The 20,943-nt window shown below is 34.9% G+C and overlaps 2 protein-coding genes across 2 annotated transcripts in view; one reads left to right on the forward strand and one right to left on the reverse strand.

The window, feature by feature from the left end:
• LOC100367084 (uncharacterized) overlaps window positions 1-11,920 on the forward strand; it is a 33,061-nt gene extending 21,141 nt beyond the window's left edge. Inside the window, exons 11-24 of the mRNA XM_085499016.1 lie at window positions 927-1,493; window positions 2,331-2,492; window positions 2,751-2,912; window positions 4,580-4,805; window positions 5,262-5,416; window positions 5,529-5,753; window positions 6,106-6,510; window positions 6,788-6,997; window positions 7,693-7,980; window positions 8,746-8,943; window positions 9,428-9,583; window positions 9,950-9,985; window positions 10,882-11,011; window positions 11,551-11,920. Coding sequence (XP_085355142.1) covers window positions 927-1,493; window positions 2,331-2,492; window positions 2,751-2,912; window positions 4,580-4,805; window positions 5,262-5,416; window positions 5,529-5,753; window positions 6,106-6,510; window positions 6,788-6,997; window positions 7,693-7,980; window positions 8,746-8,943; window positions 9,428-9,583; window positions 9,950-9,985; window positions 10,882-11,011; window positions 11,551-11,713 — 3,083 coding nt within the window. The 3' untranslated portion in view covers window positions 11,714-11,920. The remainder of the gene's footprint in view (window positions 1-926; window positions 1,494-2,330; window positions 2,493-2,750; window positions 2,913-4,579; window positions 4,806-5,261; window positions 5,417-5,528; window positions 5,754-6,105; window positions 6,511-6,787; window positions 6,998-7,692; window positions 7,981-8,745; window positions 8,944-9,427; window positions 9,584-9,949; window positions 9,986-10,881; window positions 11,012-11,550) is intronic.
• A 5,977-nt stretch (window positions 11,921-17,897) lies between these two features.
• Window positions 17,898-20,943, reverse strand: LOC100378981 (Golgi-associated plant pathogenesis-related protein 1-like). The gene is made up of 6 exons (XM_002738828.3): window positions 20,848-20,943; window positions 20,593-20,644; window positions 19,632-19,790; window positions 19,050-19,322; window positions 18,668-18,745; window positions 17,898-18,272 (listed from the first exon to the last, which is right to left on the reverse strand). The coding sequence occupies exons 1-6, from the start codon at window positions 20,914-20,916 to the stop codon at window positions 18,106-18,108; spliced, it is 798 nt and encodes a 265-aa protein (XP_002738874.1). The 5' UTR covers window positions 20,917-20,943; the 3' UTR covers window positions 17,898-18,105.

Here is a 20,943-nt window from a genome sequence, read left to right on the forward strand (position 1 = left end):
TATATATAAATATATATATATATATATATATATATATATATATATATATATATATATATATATATATATATATATATATTGCAATAATAATGGTTTACGAAGAACAAAACTAGTAAGACTAGATGATGAATATACATTCGAATTCATTCTTTTTTTTCAATAAGATGACAATTTGTTCTAACTTACCCTACTATACTGACAAAACATGTACATTTATAGTTAGAGTGTTTGATAGAAGGGGAATTACATTATCGCGAGATCTGTGCAACGAGTAATTATCTTCTAAATCACATTTGACAATCTTCAAAACGGTCTAATGATGACCGGAAGTATAGTTATCGGAAAGATCTAAATGCAAAATGCTAAGTGTATTATCTTAATAACATGGCCATACATGTTCCAGACATCAAATCATCAAACAATAATAATATGAAGCTATTACGAGAATACTTTAAATTATTACAAAGTAATGTGGGTCGATGTCGCTGTGTACTGTCAAGGTCAGCCTTCCGGTGACATACATTTTGTAAGATATATTATCTTTATGCGGTTATATTTAAACAAAAAATTCAATATGCGCTTTAAATAATTAAATAAAATAAGCATTATTTTTCTCATGACTTACGACCCAAAAAAAGAGCTACAAGTGACGTCAGCAAGATGACGTCTCGTTTTCATTAGAACAGATCATGGTAACAGTCTCATTGGATTCCATTCGCCAATGTGAATATTTTAGACATAGGCGCATCTAGGACGATTGAAATTAGGTAACAGTACTTGCAATGCTTATTAGTTTTCGGCAAAACACATCGTAACGAGACTCCGTGTTATTTGGTCGTGTTATTGTCACAACATCATGTAATGACATTACATTATGTTTTAGTTTTAATGTACTCAACGACTGTCATTGATTTTTATTTGACCAGAAAGTAAAGATCCTAAATGGAGTATTCTTCCTTCTGAGTGGTACTATTATACCCCAAACTGCACTGACAATAATTTACAGGAAACCGTTAAAGGCGAAGTTCAGAAATACCTACATAAATACTTTTTACCCGATACGTGTTCTTCAGACGTTGTCTGCTCTGTCCACGACGTCAGCATCCGGTGTTCGCCAACCAATCAGTACGGACTGATTTTCAGACGTTTCATTGGATTAGCCTCCATGGAGAGGTCGGCAATGGTACCGAAATTGAGACTTTCAAGGACCATGTCACCTGAACAGACTTATGGAATGTTGTTATTTGTTGATTTCAAAATCAAAGTGAGAGCCAAAAATGTGACGGATAGTTTTGCCGGAAGAGGACCTATGTTTGACAGGAATGCCCACATAGTTGCGAAAAAGGTAGAAGATTCAATCAGATCTGGTTACATGAATATGTCCAATCTCGGGAACAAGCAATTGGAACTTGAAAAGCAATCTTTTACGTATGGACGTATTGAACTTGGTTGCAGTGTTGGATTTCTGCCACGATATACAAACCATACATGTGGTAGGTATTTAATGTAAAATGCGTTCTCATTCAACTTGTATTATTAAGCGGCATGTTAATATGGGGTTAAAATCATGTGATTAAACCAAAACAGCATAAATTTGAGCATCTGAAAAAACACTGTGCACACGTCTGCATTGTTTTCAATACATGTATACATTATACATTATGTGTACAATCTTATTTAGACAAACATGATCATTTGGGTTTGGTATGGTTTGGGTATTCTGAATCTACTTTGAGTAAGACATGTTGTTGCGTATGTCTTCGTTAATGCTAATTATAAACCTACTTCAATACATCCTATGTATTTCTTCACTTCGGTATGATTTTGTCAACACGAGGTTCTCCTTGGATTCGTGTATCCTATAACATATCAAGTCATATAAAACTTACATGCCGTTTATCATTCATTTGTCACAGAAAACAAAAACAAAATTATTGCTAATCATTTGCACTTATGATATTCTAAAGTTGTTTTTCTAGAGACCAATTGTTCTGCATCTAGTTCTCGTGTTATGCTCTCACTCACAATTAAATTTATAGTAACACTGTTTTCATCTTTTTGCATAGTTGCAAGTTTCAATGACATCAATGTACCGATTTATTAATTTATTAATTTTCCATATTTCCCTTATGGTATTTGTATAATTTGTCATTGCGATTGCTATAGGCAAGCTTTCACGATAATTCAGTAATGGGTTTACTACTCTGATCATGTCACAGTGTTCTCTACCCAAATTAAATATCATGACATTCAATAATCATACTGACGAGTGATGTGCGAACAGTTGACTGTCGTCGAGTAATACATTATATATTGTTTGTTTTACGCAGCGGCATGTGGTTTGGGGACGTATTATAATATTAGTTCAGACAAATGTGAACAATGTTCGACTGGATTTTATCAAGATGAGCAGGGTCAGACGTCGTGTAAGCCGTGCCATGCTGGAATGTCAACGTCTACGGTGGGAGCTACAAATGTTGAATATTGTCAACGTAAGAATTCTTACTGATTTTAGACCAAAGCAATGCTAATGTAAATCAAAATGCATTACAATAATTGTGCTCCACAAATATATTTATATAAATCTGGAGTCGTCATCTGTGATCAATGGTATTTCACCCATTATATCAACTACGCTCATTTCAATTTAAATATTACCAAGACATTCAATGTGTTTTTGTGTACCCATACACTACTGTGCGAGTGAAATTAGAATAATTAATATTCAGTATTTTATTATTCAACAATAGCTATGTGTGCCCCTGGACACTTTTCATTGGATGGTATTCAGCCATGCTCTGTATGTCCTAAAGAAACTTATCAGCCTAACTATGGCTCTACTTCCTGCATCAAATGTCCTATGGGAACGACTACACTACAAATGGGGATGACGTCAGTCAAATCCTGCAGTGGTGAGTAATTCAAACATGAATCATGTAACACATTGTTTATATGCGTGTTTATTATAACTTATTATACATCTACCACCGTAACGCCATAAGTTACAGCGTGCCGTAATGTTGCGGTATTTAACGGGGTATTTTCAACCTACCATATTAGCAAATGCGAATTCCAAATATGGGATGATTACGCGCCCTCTAATAATAAAAACAAACATAACTCCGCACAAAGAAGTTCGCTGATTCTATTCTAAACATTTCGGATTTTAGCATTCTCATGGTGTATCCTTGAAAGGAAAAGATGTATAATAATAAGGTTACTACGAGAATACCTCAAAGTATGCACCCAGACAGTACGTCGCGCATCGACCTCCGCTGCGCGTCGGTCGATAATAATCAAGGACCTCAGGATGTCCTCCTGAAATTGACTATTATGTTGTATGACAAGAGAGATGACCTTGATTTTAACATCATCATCATTTCCCCCATCTTTTTATTACTATCCCACCTCTTTTGTGAATGCACCGAGATGAAGAGTAGAAACAACAACAAAATAGGAAAAATAACCAAATGGAGAAAACAAACTTGCACAGTTTACCTGTTCTTCACATTATTACTATGCACTTATGTATACGTGTACAAAGGTGGATAATGCATAAGGGTTCAGAATTCATTTTCAAGCGGACCATCCACATTATTTTCCGGTTATTCAAAAACAGAAAAAATAGTAGTCCAAATAACCAAGGTGATAATTGTAACACATAGTTAATTAGTTATTAAATGAAGTGAATGTCTTATATGTAATAATATAATCTTACACGAACTCACTGTCACTGGGCAACAATTTAGCTACGATGACCCTTACAATCAGTTTCTCCTTTCAAATTTTTGAAACCATTTCAAATTCATAATTCAAGTGTTCCCGTTGAGTTTAGAATTCCAGCACTATCTATATGATCAGTGCTTGCAGGGAAAATATATCTTCTGTCACATGTAGATAGATTTACTACATTGTCAGTGAGAGAGAACATCCAAGGCACATCGAGATTTAATGAGATGAGATACATTCTTGATTACCCAGTTGCTATTTGTAAAATCTGACCTGCAATCCACTTAATTTAATTTAATTCAGTTTAAAACGTCTAACAGACTGGCTATGTGTCTGATTTAATATGTTGCAGCATTGTGGCTATTATAAACGTTTTTTTTCTTTAAAATGTTATTGTGGTGGTCCGAATGGAGTTCTTGCAATGCAATCCAGTTCGAAATGAATATGTGGTTGTTTTCAAACGCAAAAAAATAATTAGCATGCATGGTCATATGACTTGATAATTATATTCCATGTTTAGATCATTACGCATGTCAATCGTACACTTCGCTATGAAAATCACAGAACACTGCGGATTCTTGTCAGTAATCAAAAGAAGGCAGATCTCAGATACATGAATGAACGAAGAGACTGTCATCACAGTGCCACATCTCTTTATCTCTTTAACTGTTTTTGTTGAATATTATACATGAATAGACTTTGAAACACCGTGCTATCGTGCGCAACAAGTAAAAGAAGGCCAATTTAAGAATTGTTTCCTGTAACTTACGATTTAATTTATAACAAAAACATCATTTTTCTTGAAAGTTATTAATAACATAATAGAGATATACTTTTATTATTCCCACAGGATTTGATGTCATGTTTTCAGCGAGCAGTGACATAAATTTCCCACTACTCCCAGGGGCCCCCAACGATGTACGCAATCTTGTAACGTTTACGTTGTCTTTTTGGATGCAAGTGAATTCTTCGGAAGATATCGTCTCGTTTGCGTATGTGGGCGAAGAAGGAACTGGTAAAGAGCCCGAGTTAATTTTATTCCAAAACCCTGTCAACTTGGAAATAGAAACGGTTGGGTAAGTTGAGTGGTCATCTATGCCATTGCTTGGAACTTTAAATATCATTAGCATATTAGTGCCGCCCGTATCGTATGGTGCTTTAAAAGTGATAGACGTTTTTGACCAAACTTCATTCATCGTCGTGTCTTAGAACAGATTCATGTACATCGATGCCATTATTAGACTGGGGTTAAATGTCTAAAGCTCTCGGTAGGAAGACAACAAAGAATAAACTTCACTTATGTGAAATCCTTTGCAATAATGGTTTGCCGTCAGGTGCTCAGTACAGCAACGTTGAATATTTCATTTGAAAAAAGTGAATCTATTACTAGGAAAATACTGTCAAAAGTGTCATATACGTTGAAATCGTTTACATATCCGAGCAAGTTGCGTCCATTTTCTTTATGTGAAGTTAAGTTTTAATCACTGTAAACTTGATGCCTTTGTCACATTCCCTATATTGTACATATTCAGATACTCTATTCTGGCGAATATCTTACTGGGAATCCAACAATGGCACCACATGGCGCTGACTTGGAATGGCACGCTGGGTAAATGGGCAATTTATAAAGACGGTTTGTTGATAGCGTCTGATAACCTATCTAAGCGTCGTGGATCATCATCTAATGGTAAGACTTGCCAAGACGGCAGCCAAGGTCTAGCAAGTAAATTATTTGAATAATAAAAAGCGTAATCAGAACATACAATTTCTTTCATTTATTTATTTGCTACTTCCTGTAGGAATTTTTACCAGCCATTCGGTCACAATTGGTGGTTCCTCTTTTTATGGTGACATTACAAGTTTATACATATGGGACGTGATACTAGAAGCTGGTGATATATCGCTACTATCATCATCTTGTGAAATATCCAATATAGACAGCATTCCACCCTTGGTAACGTGGTCTGACTTTATAAATGGTTTGGATGAAACATTACCACTACGAATGCCATCTATGTGTGACGGTGAGTATTGCCAGTGTTGGATTTAGAGGGAAGTTCAGGGGGCGCCCACCTGAACCAGCAATGACATCATTGCGCCCTCTCTAAATAGATCCGCCCCTGATGTTTTATTCACGGCAGTGTACTTTTAATAAGCTTAACAGGATGGATTGTTTCAGGAAAGCGGTTTATCTTTGAATTAATAATGCATCAGATTTTAAACAATGATAAACAAACTTCAATCCTTTGTGTGCAAGGTTTGCGAAATGTTCAGATGTCATCAAATGGAATAGATGTAAGACCAATAAATAATCCTCCATGCTCGGCCTAGAAAACAATTCTTTCGGTTCCAACTTTGATTATATTCTATTTCCAGATACGAACGAGTGTGCTAGTAACCCATGCCACGGGCAGGCTACTTGTGTTGATGAACTGCGGTCATATGCGTGCGAGTGTGAACCTGGCTTTGCAGGAAAGCATTGTGAAATAAACATTGATGACTGCAAACAGAATATATGTCAGAATGAAGCCACGTGTCAAGATGGTATCAACAACTACACATGTAAATGCCCCCATGGCTATAAAGGACAACTTTGCGAAATTCAAATCATTAATGGACAGTGGAGTGAATGGAGTGAATGGAGTGAGTGCAGCCATACCTGTAGTCATGGCACCCAATCAAGATGGCGTCGATGTGATAACCCAGCCCCGGATATAGATGGCAAGGAATGTCATGGTCAACGTTATGCCCACAGAGAATGTAACGAAGTAGAATGCCCTGGTAAGTTTGTGACCCGCTTTGAAGTATACTAATGTTGAGAAATGTTCAATACAACAACAATGTTGAACCGTTGGGGAGAATTGTGAATAACCGCGCATGCTCATAATGTTCGTTACATCCTGTCATCACAAGAGGGCGTTGCGCTACTGGCATACTTTGCGCTCATCGTCTGCGTCACAAAACATATTTTAATCTTCCATAGATATGCGTATCCAAATAGTGTTCAATACAGTACGTAATCGATGGTAATGCTTAAGCTACATTTTATCACCCACAGTTTGCAAAATACCACATCGTCCACTTCGAGGATTCATGGAATGTGCCAACGTAACCGATCAACTGGACTACAACTGTAGTATATACTGTATACATGGATACAGATTCAGTACACCTGTACAGAAACGCTATTACTGTGGCATTAGTACTGGGTACATATGGAGTCACGAAGGACCAGATAATCCACGGGCTAGATTTCCAGCATGCACAGGTATGTTCCTGACACCTTGATTGATTTTGAATAAGAAAAACTTATTAGTGAAATTATGAATGCAGTAAATAAATTTCTTTCTCGTGTAATCACACTGAGCCGTTCTCAAATAATGTTCCATTTACTACTCTCATCCCGTCCATTGTTCAAAATACCGTCACCGTGCTTTCGTTAGTCAGGAGAACAGTGTACGCGATAACGATAGAGAATGGAACACTATTTTGGAGGACACAAACTCATGATGTTCTCACTTCCAACGAGATATCGGCAGCCATTTGCAAAAAAGTTGGTCTATTTGTAAATTCTAGACCTTTGCAAGTATGGGCACATTATTATTAATGTTGCACTCTAAGATTATTTATAAGGTTGCTGTATTCGGATTGTGTGACTATTATCATAATGAGGAATATGTAAAAAAAGACATTTTTTCAAATGATCTCCAGTGTGTGCGCATGTTGATGACTGTCTCGATTTCTTATTTTATTGTTGATTCGGATTTCATTGCCAGCACTTTGGAATAGTCACGTGCATAAATTCACTTCCAGGATGTTCCGAATTACGAATCTGAGTGAATCCTTAATTACTAATAAGTCCCACAATTCGCGCAACTTCGCACAAACAGATGTTTCACGTAATAAATAAAACACTAGGAATAAACTCAGTGCAACTTTAACGTGAACGTTTTTTTTACTCAGAACTTGATGTACCCAACGAGCTAGTTGTAAGCTATCTTCTGAAGTACCCGGATGCTAAATGTAGTAAAAACGGCCATACGTCAAAAACAATAAACAATGTGGTTGAGAAGAACGTAAACAACATACACTGCGTGAAGAGAAAAGAATGTCAGGTTAAAATCATCTCCTCCTGTGAGAATCGCAAACGACGCGATGCTGAAGACGGTGATGATGATATATTGGTAGATATACAGCTGTCCAAATCCGTGGACAATACTGAAAATGAGATAAACGTCGACAACTACACAGGTATTGTAACAGTAGTAGACGGCTGGTTAACTACTTTAACTTTATTTTAATTTCGTTCTTGATCTTGAATGCCTTTATTTCATTAGTGTTAATTTCACAATGTTTCAATCAGAGGGGTACCTAAATTGACGTCGTTTTAACAAGCACCAGTTGTTCAGTATCAGCAAACCACAATAGGAACTATGTTACAACATACTAGACTGTCGACAGTCCTCGGGCATAATGTAATTGTGTTTCCTAGACATTCGAACGCCGTAGACGTTTGGTGGGAAATGCGAAACATGTCACGCGAGGAACTTTAGTCCCGAGAGACGAACGTGCCTAATGACACTCCATACTTCCTGTCTCGACGTTCACAATTTATTCACGCCTATTACGTTTACACGTAATATTTATTAATAATAACATATTAATATTAGGTACGACCGACTGTCGACAGTCTACAACATACAACAACCTGAGTTTAATAATTCCACGCATGCCAAAGACGCCTGTGCAAATGATAACAAATGTTAGCATTTTCTCAGTCACACCCTCACGACTTACTCTATGAAGTAAAGACATTTAAATTAAGGTGTCTCTTTACAAAATATTCTTCTTTTTTACAAGAACAAGTCGACACAACAAATCAGAATTGATCGAAATTTAGGATCAACAACAACAGTTTAACACAAATCATTAGCGAGTGTTTTGAGAATGAATGTTAAAAAACAAAACCTTGTTTAGCTCATGTTAGCAACTTAGTTGATATGTTTGATTATTCAGGAATCTACTACGATAGACTGACGTCACTTAAGTCTGCCATAGTGGAGCTGGAACACTCAGCTTCAGCAATTATCAATCAAACCAATGAGAACGCGTATGATGTAATCGTCAATGACAAGAAGATTTCCGTCAACGCAACACTTCTGAAAACTGTTATTACTTGTCCAATTGGTTCAGTACAGAATCAAGTTTTCTGTGGTGAGTGTGTGAGTTCAATCTATCAGCAACTAGACAGCATTTGAAGGCGCAAACCTCTGACACGGCAGCAAAATACTTATTTTTACACATACCGCTACCCTATTATATTACTGTCTTCTTATGAAAAAAATATAAATAATATATTTATTTAAATATGTGCGTAAGCTTCGATTTATTTGTAAAAAAAACAATCAAATAGAATCTTGAATAGTTTATTCTCTCAACGAATCAAATAACCCTATATTGAAGAAGAATTGTTCAAAACATATTGTTTACATGGCAACCGAACGCACATCTCTCCCAATATCCGATCGAATTGAATGTTTACCTATATCAAAGAACATGTCTTTTAGAAACATCATAAACATCGGTTTTTAACTGTTAGAGTTATCCATCTTGTGTGAGTGAACACAAAAAAAACGACGACAAAAACCTAACTTCTATGACGTCACATAACATGTATGTATTTTTTTTAATCAATTAGTGAAATGTTCCATTGGACATTTTTATCGCCATTCCTATTGCATACCATGCCCACGTGACCACTATCAAGACGAAGAGGGGACACTGAGTTGCAAATCGTGTCCAGTTAGTATGGTAACGGACGGTGAGGGCGCTTTTAGTATTGATGAATGTACAGGTCAGTGAAAAAACAGCAAGTTATTATTTCTGTCAGTGTATGTATTGAAGATCTTTCTTATGCGCCGTGTCATTATATATATATCCAAGAATCATAGAGTACGTACAATACAATACGTTGGCAGAATATTGTGCGTCTGTTAGCGGTCTAAGTACGAGGCGTCGATTTATAGAACATCCCCGCTCATACAATCCAGTGAACAAAACTTGTCAAGATAACATTTAGGAGTCATCGCTGCTAATGCTTTTCAACGCTATTAATGTCGAGGAAATTAGACTATCATGTGTTGCGTAGCCACATTCTCTATTACACTAACGCTTTTTATGTATACTGCCCTCTATAACGTTATTATGTATTTGTCTACAGCCGAAAACAAAGAATTGCACCATACCGTCACAACAGGTAATGTAAATTGTATTTCACTGTAATGTATTCTGTATTTTACGCTGATGTATTTGTATATTACGGTAACATTTTTGTATGTTACTATAATGTATTTTGTATGTTACTATTATGTATTAAATGTTAGGGGTTGATGTTCAGAATCGATGTAGCTGTTACTAAATAATGAAATTATTAAACGATAGTCAGAAATTAAATCGTATAATTAATCAAAACTTTAAAATGTATATCTAAATTCACGCGTCCAGCAGAAAACACAACTAACTATACGTATATACATTGAAACAATTGAGGATATATAGTAGAATTTAAAATTAAAATTATTTTCAATAGTAGAATTGTTGACATCAGATGAAACTGTATACATTATTAAAAACTCACAATCCACACTAATATAAAAACGATTTTACGTTAAATGCAACTTTTATGTTGTCAAGTAATTGTAAAAATCAAAGAAATACTACTTTGCAGAACGATAGAATAGCAGACCTGTATTGGTTTCTAAAAGGTCTTGAGAAATCGTCTGCGACCAATGTTTTAATGTCTAGTAAAATATAGAAAATATATTTTATACTTGACTTTATGATTGTTTAAATAATTTAAACTACACGAAAATATGCAAATTTAGTCATCGTAGCATCGTTGTCAATAATTTAGGTATGTCCCATTTATAATAGGATAATTATATATAGTTATAGATTCTTATAGTATGAAAAGATCATTTTATTTAAATGTGTCAAAAAAACTTAAATATAATAATTGTCTGGCTACACGCTAGATTCACGAGACTGTCCCGTAAAATACAACGAAGGTGGTTTATATAAGTAGTTCTTAGCCCAGCATGGTCATATATATGAATTGTATGCACGGCATTGTAACATATATGTTTTTTTCAGACGCCACTACAACCGACAGCCAGGGGAAGAAACGAGAGATTTACGGCGAAATCCCATTCCTTCTCACTTTCATCAGTATCCCTATACTTATCATAATCATTATAGTTTCCATAGTTACCTGTCGATGTTGGTAAGTAAATGACAAACAAAATGTTTTATACTCGTAGACGCATTTGTAATGAGCAACGATAACAAAATGTATTTGAGTAAATTAAATGCTCTGAAAACTAACCTAATAATAAAAACTCATTCCCATACAGATTAAAACTAACAGTATAAGTGGGGTTATATTGAGGTCAACGAAATGTTTTGTACATTTTACAAATGTATTAGAATAACTTCAGAGGTTAAGAATCACAAGCAATCAGAGCATTAGAGCAATCAGCGAATTATGAAAGCACCAGGTTGATAAATCGTCCGACAAAAGAGCCGTATCACTTACTGATAAAAAAGAGCGGCATGTAACTTTTTATAATTAAAAATCTGTTCGAACTTGAATCGAACTCCAGGATTAGCGTCTTCATTTCACATCGTAGTTTCTGATTCTAGAAAGTGGATTTGATTTGCCATAACAAGATTTATAATCGCTTTGCCTTACTATGTTGTCGCTGTTTATTTAATAAAGGGTCGGGAATTGCTTCTAATATTGTTTTTTTATGAAATGAACAGGGGAAGGCGCGGAAGAATCGTTATTTGGAAACGGAAAGAAAGGAAACTTGGAGATAAGACTATAACACTTCGAGATCGGGTCGTGTTAAAGTACGATGCTGTCACTGGAGGAGAGAAAGGCGATACAACAGACGAGGACGAATTAGATGAACACCAGTTGTGATAACATAATAATCAATTTTGGTTATTATTTTAGCTGTGAGTGCACGCAATCGTCACTAGAGACAAATCAGAAGTCATTTATTTACATAGAGGCAGTGTATGGAGGGATACACATATCTCCAAATACAACAATTCTGATCATGCCAACTAATCAGATAAAATTGTCTATTCATTCAGATGTGTAAATACAATTTTTCCGTGATCTGTCTAGAGGCTTATTGGGCGGGTTGGGTGGGTAAACGAAGCTAAATCAAATGTTTTGGATGTTTGTAAAATTATATATTGTATTAGTTGAATGCGATGAATCGATATCATATTTTGTTGTTGCTATATTTATAAAATTGCTTCGATCGCTCATTAATGTTGTTTTAATATAATACAGGCCGAATATGAGGGATTGTGGACGACGAAAACATGTACACTTCAGCGACAATCTGGCTGCATAATTATTATTATATACCGGTTCTTCAAACCTATATTATGCACCAGGAGGTGGCAAAATCGAGTTTTTTGTGTGGTCATTTTAAAAATTGTTTTCTGCATAGCAGCGGTTTGTACAAATCTTTGCTGATACGCAAATTATCTGGCATTTTTATATTCTACACCATTTATCGTTTTTTTGTGAAAGTAACATCTTATTTGATACACATTTGTAAAAATCGATTTTTTGTGTGTAATTATTTGATTTCTATAAAACTCTTGTTCAACAAACGTTAACTCTGCAGTATGTTAATTGCTTTGCGTTTTTGAGTCAGCTTTGCTAAAATATTCCTGATCATAAAGCACCACAATTGCTACGTAACATACATTGTTTAAGGCAATTAAATGCATTCTAACATTTTTAAAACAACATCCCGACCACCTGTCTATTTGCCAAATAACGCTTATGTCTGCAATCAATGTAATCTTTAAAAACAAACAATCATTCATTTCGAATAGAAGCGTTAATCAAATCTTGCGCATGCGCAATATTAATTTCATTAAAACAGCTTGGTGCAGTGAACGGTTGTTATGAAAATAAAACATAATTAGGCACTGATAAAACTTCAAGTACTGAACTTGATTTCAAAATTCCACTAATAAAGATTATTTCTTGTTATTTGCTGTTGAAACGTTCGTAAAACCCGTTGGCTGTTGGTGAATCCAGTGTGTAGTCAACACTAATCCAGATATGGCGTAGAAATTTGTGATTCTGTTTACAGAGGCGAATGGATATACTTCTCGGACTGCCGTTCCGTCCTGTTGTTTCCAGCCGGGTAATACTCAATAATGCAGCATACGATGTAAAATAGTTCCATCCATCCACCTTTATTACTGTTTGCCAGGACTAATGCAGTAAAATTAACTTTTTTTTTCGAAATATACATTACCAGTGCTTAGTATTACGTTTTTTTTAAGAAGCTACGGTAATAAAGTATGAATGTGTAATTCCAATATAGCCATTCAAGCATAACAGACAGTGCAAATTTTATAGAATCAATTCCGAGTTTTTAACGAAAACTCTATCATGAATAAGAATTACGTACCTATTCTCCAATCCATTCCCGGTCTGTCCCAGTTATTTAGAAATTAATTTGGTTATACCACACTTGTGCATATATCCTGAAGTAAAGAAATCACATATACAGTCTTGTTGTTAATCGTTTATTCTCCAAACGTTAATGAACAATAGTGAGAGATTATTTAATTCGATATACAGAATTCATAATAATGAAAGAGCATTTTCTGTAATCGTTATCCGTAAAGGAAGTCCACATCTGTTTTCACCAGCGTAGATCATTGACACAGCTATTGAGCTAATTTATAACAATGATGGTAACAGTCAAAACTAGTTCTTGTATAAATATTGAATTGTTTGAAATACGCCCTCACCTTATTCATAACAAATATTATTATTATCGGAATGACGAAGTGTTTCTCGTAGAACGTTGTCATGGGCAACTGTCTTTCTGAACGCTGCCAACTCCTCGTCCCATTGTTAATGGAGGCACACGGTGTAAACACCGGAAGTAGTTGTGTGCTTCCAAAATATGTGATTTCAAATCTGTTGAGGCTTTAGAATTTCCCCGTCTGTAATAATACACAATCTACACTCAGTACCGTAAACTAGTGAGAACATATAATGCAAAGGTCATATAAGTGTTGTCGAAGTGATTAAGCTATTAAAAATGATATATTCTTATCGATAATACCAAATGTTGCTAATGAATAAATATATCGATAATAAAGTTTTCTAAATAAAAATATGCATTTCATTGACATTCCATGTGTATTAAATAAGTACTTTTATGAATGTTTATAATCTGATTATTATATTTTACAAATATGGCCCAACTTATTGATCTTATTTGCATGTCAATTGCATTTTCTGGCTCTATTTCAAATAACAAACTATTTTAATGAATTATTATTGAAAGAATAACTTAACTTTATTCGTTTGTTTGCGTCGCGGTTTGTTCTACAGTGACAGTCAGTGTTTGATGATTGGTTTAGTAGTCGACTAAAGATTTACTTGGTAACGGGCATATTGCAATGATTGTAAGTCAACATTATGATGTAGTATTATCACGTGACAGTGCAATGTCGGACGCATACTTCTTAGATATGAGTTCAATTAATCGGATAATATAAGGTCATATTTTAAAACGACACCAACGTTGGCCATCAGTATAATAAAGATTTATAGACATATCAATAACATTTTCAAGTCTATGCATAGAATCTATGGTTGTATGTATATTTATATGTAGCTTATAGTTTCATTAACTTGGGTCGAACAAAAGAACAACCCTGTGGGTCTAACAATATAATTATATAGTGTTATGGGCGTGATAATTTTTGTACAAAATCGTGCAATAAAGTGATTTTTAGAAACGAAAATTTATAGTCGCCTTTCAAACAAACAAACAAACAAACAAAAACACAAATACGCTAACCTTCACACCATATATTATCTCAAGCTTTAATTCCTGACCAGTGGTATGTACAATGGTAACAATTCATGTGAGAATCCTCTCAAAACGTAATATATTTTCACATTGGCTCTTTTTGTTGACTTGAGTAACATTGTTCAACACAATGTGTCTGACACCAATGGATTAACATAAGAGATTACAAGCATCATGAAACCAAGTTGAAATGAATGCCTCAGTTTCTTACCTCTCTATAGAGTTTGTAGTATATGACACTTAAACACTCTTCGATATATCATCAAGTTGAAATGGAGGTTAGTAAAATTAGAATAATGATTATAAAAAGAGAACGAACTTTGGTGGATCTGGACAACCATATATATTCCGATTTAACATGATTGCAGACATTTTTTTCAGGCAAAGAATAAAAATGTAAACACTAACTTAATGTCATACAAATGTTAGATAGAGACAAAACTGACCACAGTGTTGTTCATCCTCTCCATCGTCGCCTACTTTGAAACAATTATAGATATTGGGGATATATTATAATCGACTAACTTCTCGTTTTATACAAAGGCATAGCGACAAATCGTCTTGATAATCAAACGTAGATTTCATTACGATTAAAAATAATATAACAGTTACACGCACCTTGCTTGTTTAGTTTTTCATTATTATCAACAGGCTTCTGAAATAAATAGAACAAACAATCGGTAAAACATTGAAAATAATACCCATAATTACAAAGTAAAAAGGGAAATCTTACTTTTCGAAAGATTCGATGGCATCTGATATTTGGACCAACGTGGTGACTGGTAAAATTAACAGCAATATAACAATATAACAGTAAACTGTCGGCATGGCTACTCACCCAAATCAATTATATAACACATTTTTTATATACGTGCGCATTTATTGTGCCCAAGAAGTGATCAAACATAAATTAATGAGAATGTACGTCTCCTGGGGAAATCCCATCTGTCACACCTGGTAAACAAGCTTTGTATGGTCGTCTACCTCGATGTTCTGTTTGGACCATCTGTCACAAACTTCTACGTATAGTTAAATGTTCTTAATAGTTAAACGACAACATTCTCAATGTATATCCCCCCCCAAAAAAAACAGTAATTCCGTATTGGTGTCTACGACCACTATGCAACCAACTGGGCTAATCATCTTTTGGGGTGGGGCTGAAAAAACAAACACATTAGTGAGTTTAGAGTCTTCTCCGAGTCCTATATAATGCTGTGGGATTTACTGATGCTGTTTTAAATCACCGCCATCAAAACAAAACAAGAAAATATTAGTTATGTTGTTTTTTTTCTTGGAAAGAATTTAGTTGTAATAGAGTTTTACATTCATAGAGTTTTATATGTCATGACGGTATGTATGATATCGCTAATTCCGATAATTGGGATTTATAATATGCTACAATGGGCAGCACATCGTCCTGATACTGACTGAAGACACAATAGTCCTAAAACTCTCTATTAGTAACTAACAGGTGTGCATTTACGAGTCCAAAAACCTCCACTGTGAATGATGGTCTTCTTAGTTTTATACAAATGACGTTATCGTTACCCAGGGTGTTTGATACTTTATTTCTTGTATGGGTATTACTTGCATACCATTCTGCCTTGAATATGTACTTCGACTCAACTGAAGATCCAACGGTATTATTAAAATACTATGAGGTTATTACGTCATCTTTTCCTTCCAAGGATACACCATGGGAATGCCGAAATCGAAAATGTTTTGAACAGAATCAGCGAACTTTTTTGTGTGGAGTCCGGTCAAACCCTGGTGGCAGCCATGTTTGTTTTTGTTATTAGAAGACTTACGCCCATAATCATTCTATATTTTGAATTCGCATTTCCTAATATTGTAGGATGAAAATACCCCGTAAAATACCTCAAAATTACGGCACGCTGTAACTTATGGCGTTACGGTGACAGATACTGATGAAAACACGTGCGTAATAAAATAATAATAATTCATTTAAAACTAAAAACAAAACCTATTAGGACCGTGTTTTTATAACATTCTGACATTGATAGCTTTTCTATCTCTTAGTAATGTTTAATTTCGTGGCAAGGTACTTTGCGAATGTGATCTCTTCTAAAAACTGCCAATCAGGGCGATGATTACGAAATACATGACGAAATTAATTTATTCAGTTAAACGATCACAGGTTTAATGATTGGTTCATTTTTGAATTTTCAAATTTTAAGATTATTCAGAGGACTTATAATACTTTAAAAAATCTGTCCATACACTACTATTTCTGGCTTCACAGATAATCACATATACATATAAGCCAGTTGTCCACAGTCAGTTTATGTCTACCTGCACTGTCGAACAGCAGTTGAAACTAATCTAAGTTAAAGTCATATTGCAAACATATAAGCACGAAACACTAGAATCGAAACCATGACAACGGGTAATTTTGAGATATGATAAGGAATCAGTGGCAAGGGGTCTACAATATCGAGGTTTGGATTTTTTTGTGCGAAAAATATAGTTCGGTGATTATATATTTTTTATTTGAGATTTGTGAACGACATATTCTTCTAATTGTCATTCTCTAATTCAACATTGTACTATGTGTAATTACAGCACATATATGTTGTGTCTCACAACCATATTGTAAATAGATGTGTGTATGTGTATATTGGGAAATAATCAACAAGGAAACAACATTTCTAAACTTGTTAGCGATAAATGTTTATTTAATACACAACATCTATTGTAAGTATAACGCACCATAAAGAAAGCCACGATCGTTATTGCTATTGAAGTTAAATGCAGTATTGTTAGTAACAATGTTTGCTAAATTACTCAAAAAAGTGTAACTTAGAGGCGGATCAATCGTGTTGAAGCCGCTGCATGCTCTGAATTGCAATCAACACATGTATCCAACATGGCGGCCTATTTTATGCGACGAAATCAACTAGCATTATTGTTATAGTATGACGTAATTGAAAATGGCAACACATGTTTGCATAGATTCTCCATTGAATACATTGAAAGAACGTCACACAACGACCAATTAGCCTTTAGTATTGCCTTGGCATTACGGATGATATAAAGTAAAATAGCCCAAACAATGTGAGTTGAAAGACAGGGGGTCAGCAGTCATGCTAAATGTATTGAGGAGTATAAAACCACAATTTCCCAAATACGTATAACAATGGTATAGAACATATATGAATGCGGTACAATCACTAAAAACAAACTACAACATTGATATAAATCTACGCCACAAAAATGTTCACATGTTATCACGCCTATTTATTGAATGCACCTGCGTGATTGATTTAATTATTCGATAGAATGAAATTAACTACCTCTTAAATTGCATAATGTACTACCCAGTAACTAGTGGTTTATGTCACATAAATAAACCAAACAACAGTTTTCAAGAATAGGCAGCCATGTTAGATAGAAACGAAGTTGCATGTACATTGACATTACAAGTCTAAAGTAACGGTAACACGTTTTGTTCGAAGGCATCTCCGGTCATGTCGTTACCTGGAGGGTCGTATTCACAGGCGACGTAGAACTGGGTGAAAAAGTCGTCAGGACGGTTGTCAAAGTCGCAACCAACTTTCTTGGTGTCCTTCCAGAGAAGAGCGGTGAAGTGGCCTACAAGTGGAGAGAGGATTTTGTTAAACATTATAATTGACATATTTAATGGAACAGAAGAAACAAAGCGACAAATCAATCCAAATATTCTATCATTTCCGAAAATAAAACGTTTTGAAAAGGCAAATAGTAGACACAGACCAAATGTCTATAAGGAATATACGTAAGCGTATTAATTCATCGAAAGCATGAAATATAAAAAATTTCGTCACCTTATTGTAATTTTCAAAAAAATGTTGTGGTAAGTAAAATATACAATGTTTACTTATGTGGACACAACACCTGAAACTAGTACATGGGATAGTAATAATAAATGACTAATTTATAAAATATTATTGTTGGCAGTGGTGTTATGCTAGAATATTTGATGTCATATTTGTTGTGTAATTACTTACCAGTTCTCCAGTCAAATCCTGGATTATTGAAATTGTAGTCTTTGATCTCGTCATACCACATCTTAGTAAATCCGAACCCTAAATATAACAGAGACCAGTGCAACACGATTTAGTGAATGAACAGAAGTTATTGCGCGTCGGTCAGTCACATGTGCTATTCACAAACATCCAACGCAAATTTATGTACGAAAGTTACGTAATAGTCCAAGCCACGCCGCACATCACACTATATCCAGGTCGAGATTCAACAAATATAGGTATACACTATAAATACGGCATCATCACAGTGTCATCGCATCATCAGTGTTCGTTAGATTCACATATATGCCATATACAAAGAAACCTATAATAATACTGCTGCCCGGAAAAGATCAAAACCTACCAGTGATTCCGTCGGAAGATTCCAGCATATTCATCGCAAGATTCTCTCCGTATTTGTTATTCTTGGCATGTTCAATCGTCCCTTTGTTCTTGTTGTCGGTGGCCACACCCTTACCAAATCGTTCGAGTGTTTTATCCCATACAAGAGGTGGCGATCCGTGAAGACATCGGAAATAATTATGAGCATCTAGAATCTGTTTTTTCAGATCATCAATCCCCGTGTTTCCGATTTGTCTGGGTTTCGTGCAACCGTTTCCGTCAGTTTCACCCCAACCTATAGTAAGAATAAAACGATGCATGAATCCTTTTGTGTAGTTCCTCTATCATCCAGATATATTAAATAAAGCCGTTTATTCATGAATAAATGAATATATTTCTAGATGATGACAATTTGTGGTTTCAGATAAAATATAATGTATAATAACTGCTATATATAGTATAATAATATGAGATATGTTAAGATTAATGTTTGATTATAATAACTGAGGTTTTCCATCCAGAATGCATAGTAGGGATTTGGAAATAAACTGATAAACTAATACAAATTTACTATACATCAACTCAAACATAATGTAGAACTTACCACAGTCATTCTCATCACCCCCATCGTCACAAACTTTGAAACCGTCGCATATGTTGTTATCAGACATACAAATGCCAGAACCATCACTGCAGCTCCAGGGGGAGTCTGGATACCAGCTGACACAACCTTCTTCACTAGGATCCTTGACCACACCACTTCCTAAATTTGTAAATAGTATATTTATTTGAATTAAAGCGTTCGGAATTACACGTCATTGTTTGGTGTCATAGCTGATATGATTTTCAAAAAAAACGTTTCGCTGAAAAAGCAAAATACGATGTTATTTATTATTGTAATACAAGTCTTTGACAAAACATTGTCCAATATATTGTTTCAATACTGCTAATTTAGTCAATTATTTGCATACTAAGTATATTAGACAAAATAGTGTGTTAAACATTCACAAATTGGAGTTTGATCGAGGTGGATATTTGAAATCGAGCAGCATATTTAGTTTACGTGTATAAAATATGTACATGAACTATATCCAAATAACATCGTTTCAGCTCATCGTACGATCTGTGCTGACTGGTTAATGGAGAAGAAGGCATTACACTTCAACTATGGCATTGTAATTGTTCCGTCATAGCACAATCTCGAGTATCCATGGTTCTAAGAAAGCGTTGCACAGTACCTGCCTTCATCAGTTATTAGTGAATTGAGGAAGGCACAAATGTCCATTAATCGAAACGTGAAGTAAACCATCGAAATGTCACCATGCTTACTTGAGTATGATGCAATTTACAATGACAGTCTATACATTTAACTTATACACTATCATGACTACATTCAATTAGAATGGAGATGAAATACCTGCCTAGTGATTTGTGAGTTTAAAGTCCATAACTTTCCTTCAACGCATGACAACAATCAACTAATTAGGAATTGAGATTCAATTTTAATCCGAATGATTAATTTATATGGCGTGGATATATTAATCAAATAAAATTGTTTAACTCACCCCTCTTTCTCATCAATGGTGGTCCTCTTTTTCTCATCAATTCTGGTCCCGCCTTATAGAACGAAAAATGAAATAAAATTGAGTACATCAGACAAAAACCTAATCGTGCTTTTCTTTGAATAATATAAAAATAACAGTATAATTAAGTATATGAAGATGTGAATGTATCTTACGCCTTGTTTGTGTTTTATATTATTTTGACGAACAATATTCCTGTAAAACGCATAGTTTCGATGTTAGAATATTTTATCTCACCTGTGCATGGACCTCTAGTAACAACAACGAGGCTAGAAATACCAAACATCCCAATTTGTTCGACATCATCTTGTGAGCTCTCGCTTCAGACCGTCA

The sequence above is a fragment of the Saccoglossus kowalevskii genome, chromosome 5 (genome assembly GCF_978046115.1).
Source record: "Saccoglossus kowalevskii chromosome 5, keSacKowa6.1, whole genome shotgun sequence".
NCBI classification, from domain to species: domain Eukaryota; kingdom Metazoa; phylum Hemichordata; class Enteropneusta; family Harrimaniidae; genus Saccoglossus; species Saccoglossus kowalevskii.

Coding starts and splice junctions, on each gene's coding strand:
- LOC100378981 (XM_002738828.3), bottom strand. CDS start 20,916: ATGATGTCGAACAAATTGGGATGTTTGGTATTTCTAGCCTCGTTGTTG. Junction 19,791..20,592: donor ACCATTGATGAGAAAGAGGG/GTGAGTTAAACA, acceptor TTACAAATTTAG/GAAGTGGTGTGGTCAAGGAT. Junction 19,323..19,631: donor GGGTGATGAGAATGACTGTG/GTAAGTTCTACA, acceptor TTCTTACTATAG/GTTGGGGTGAAACTGACGGA.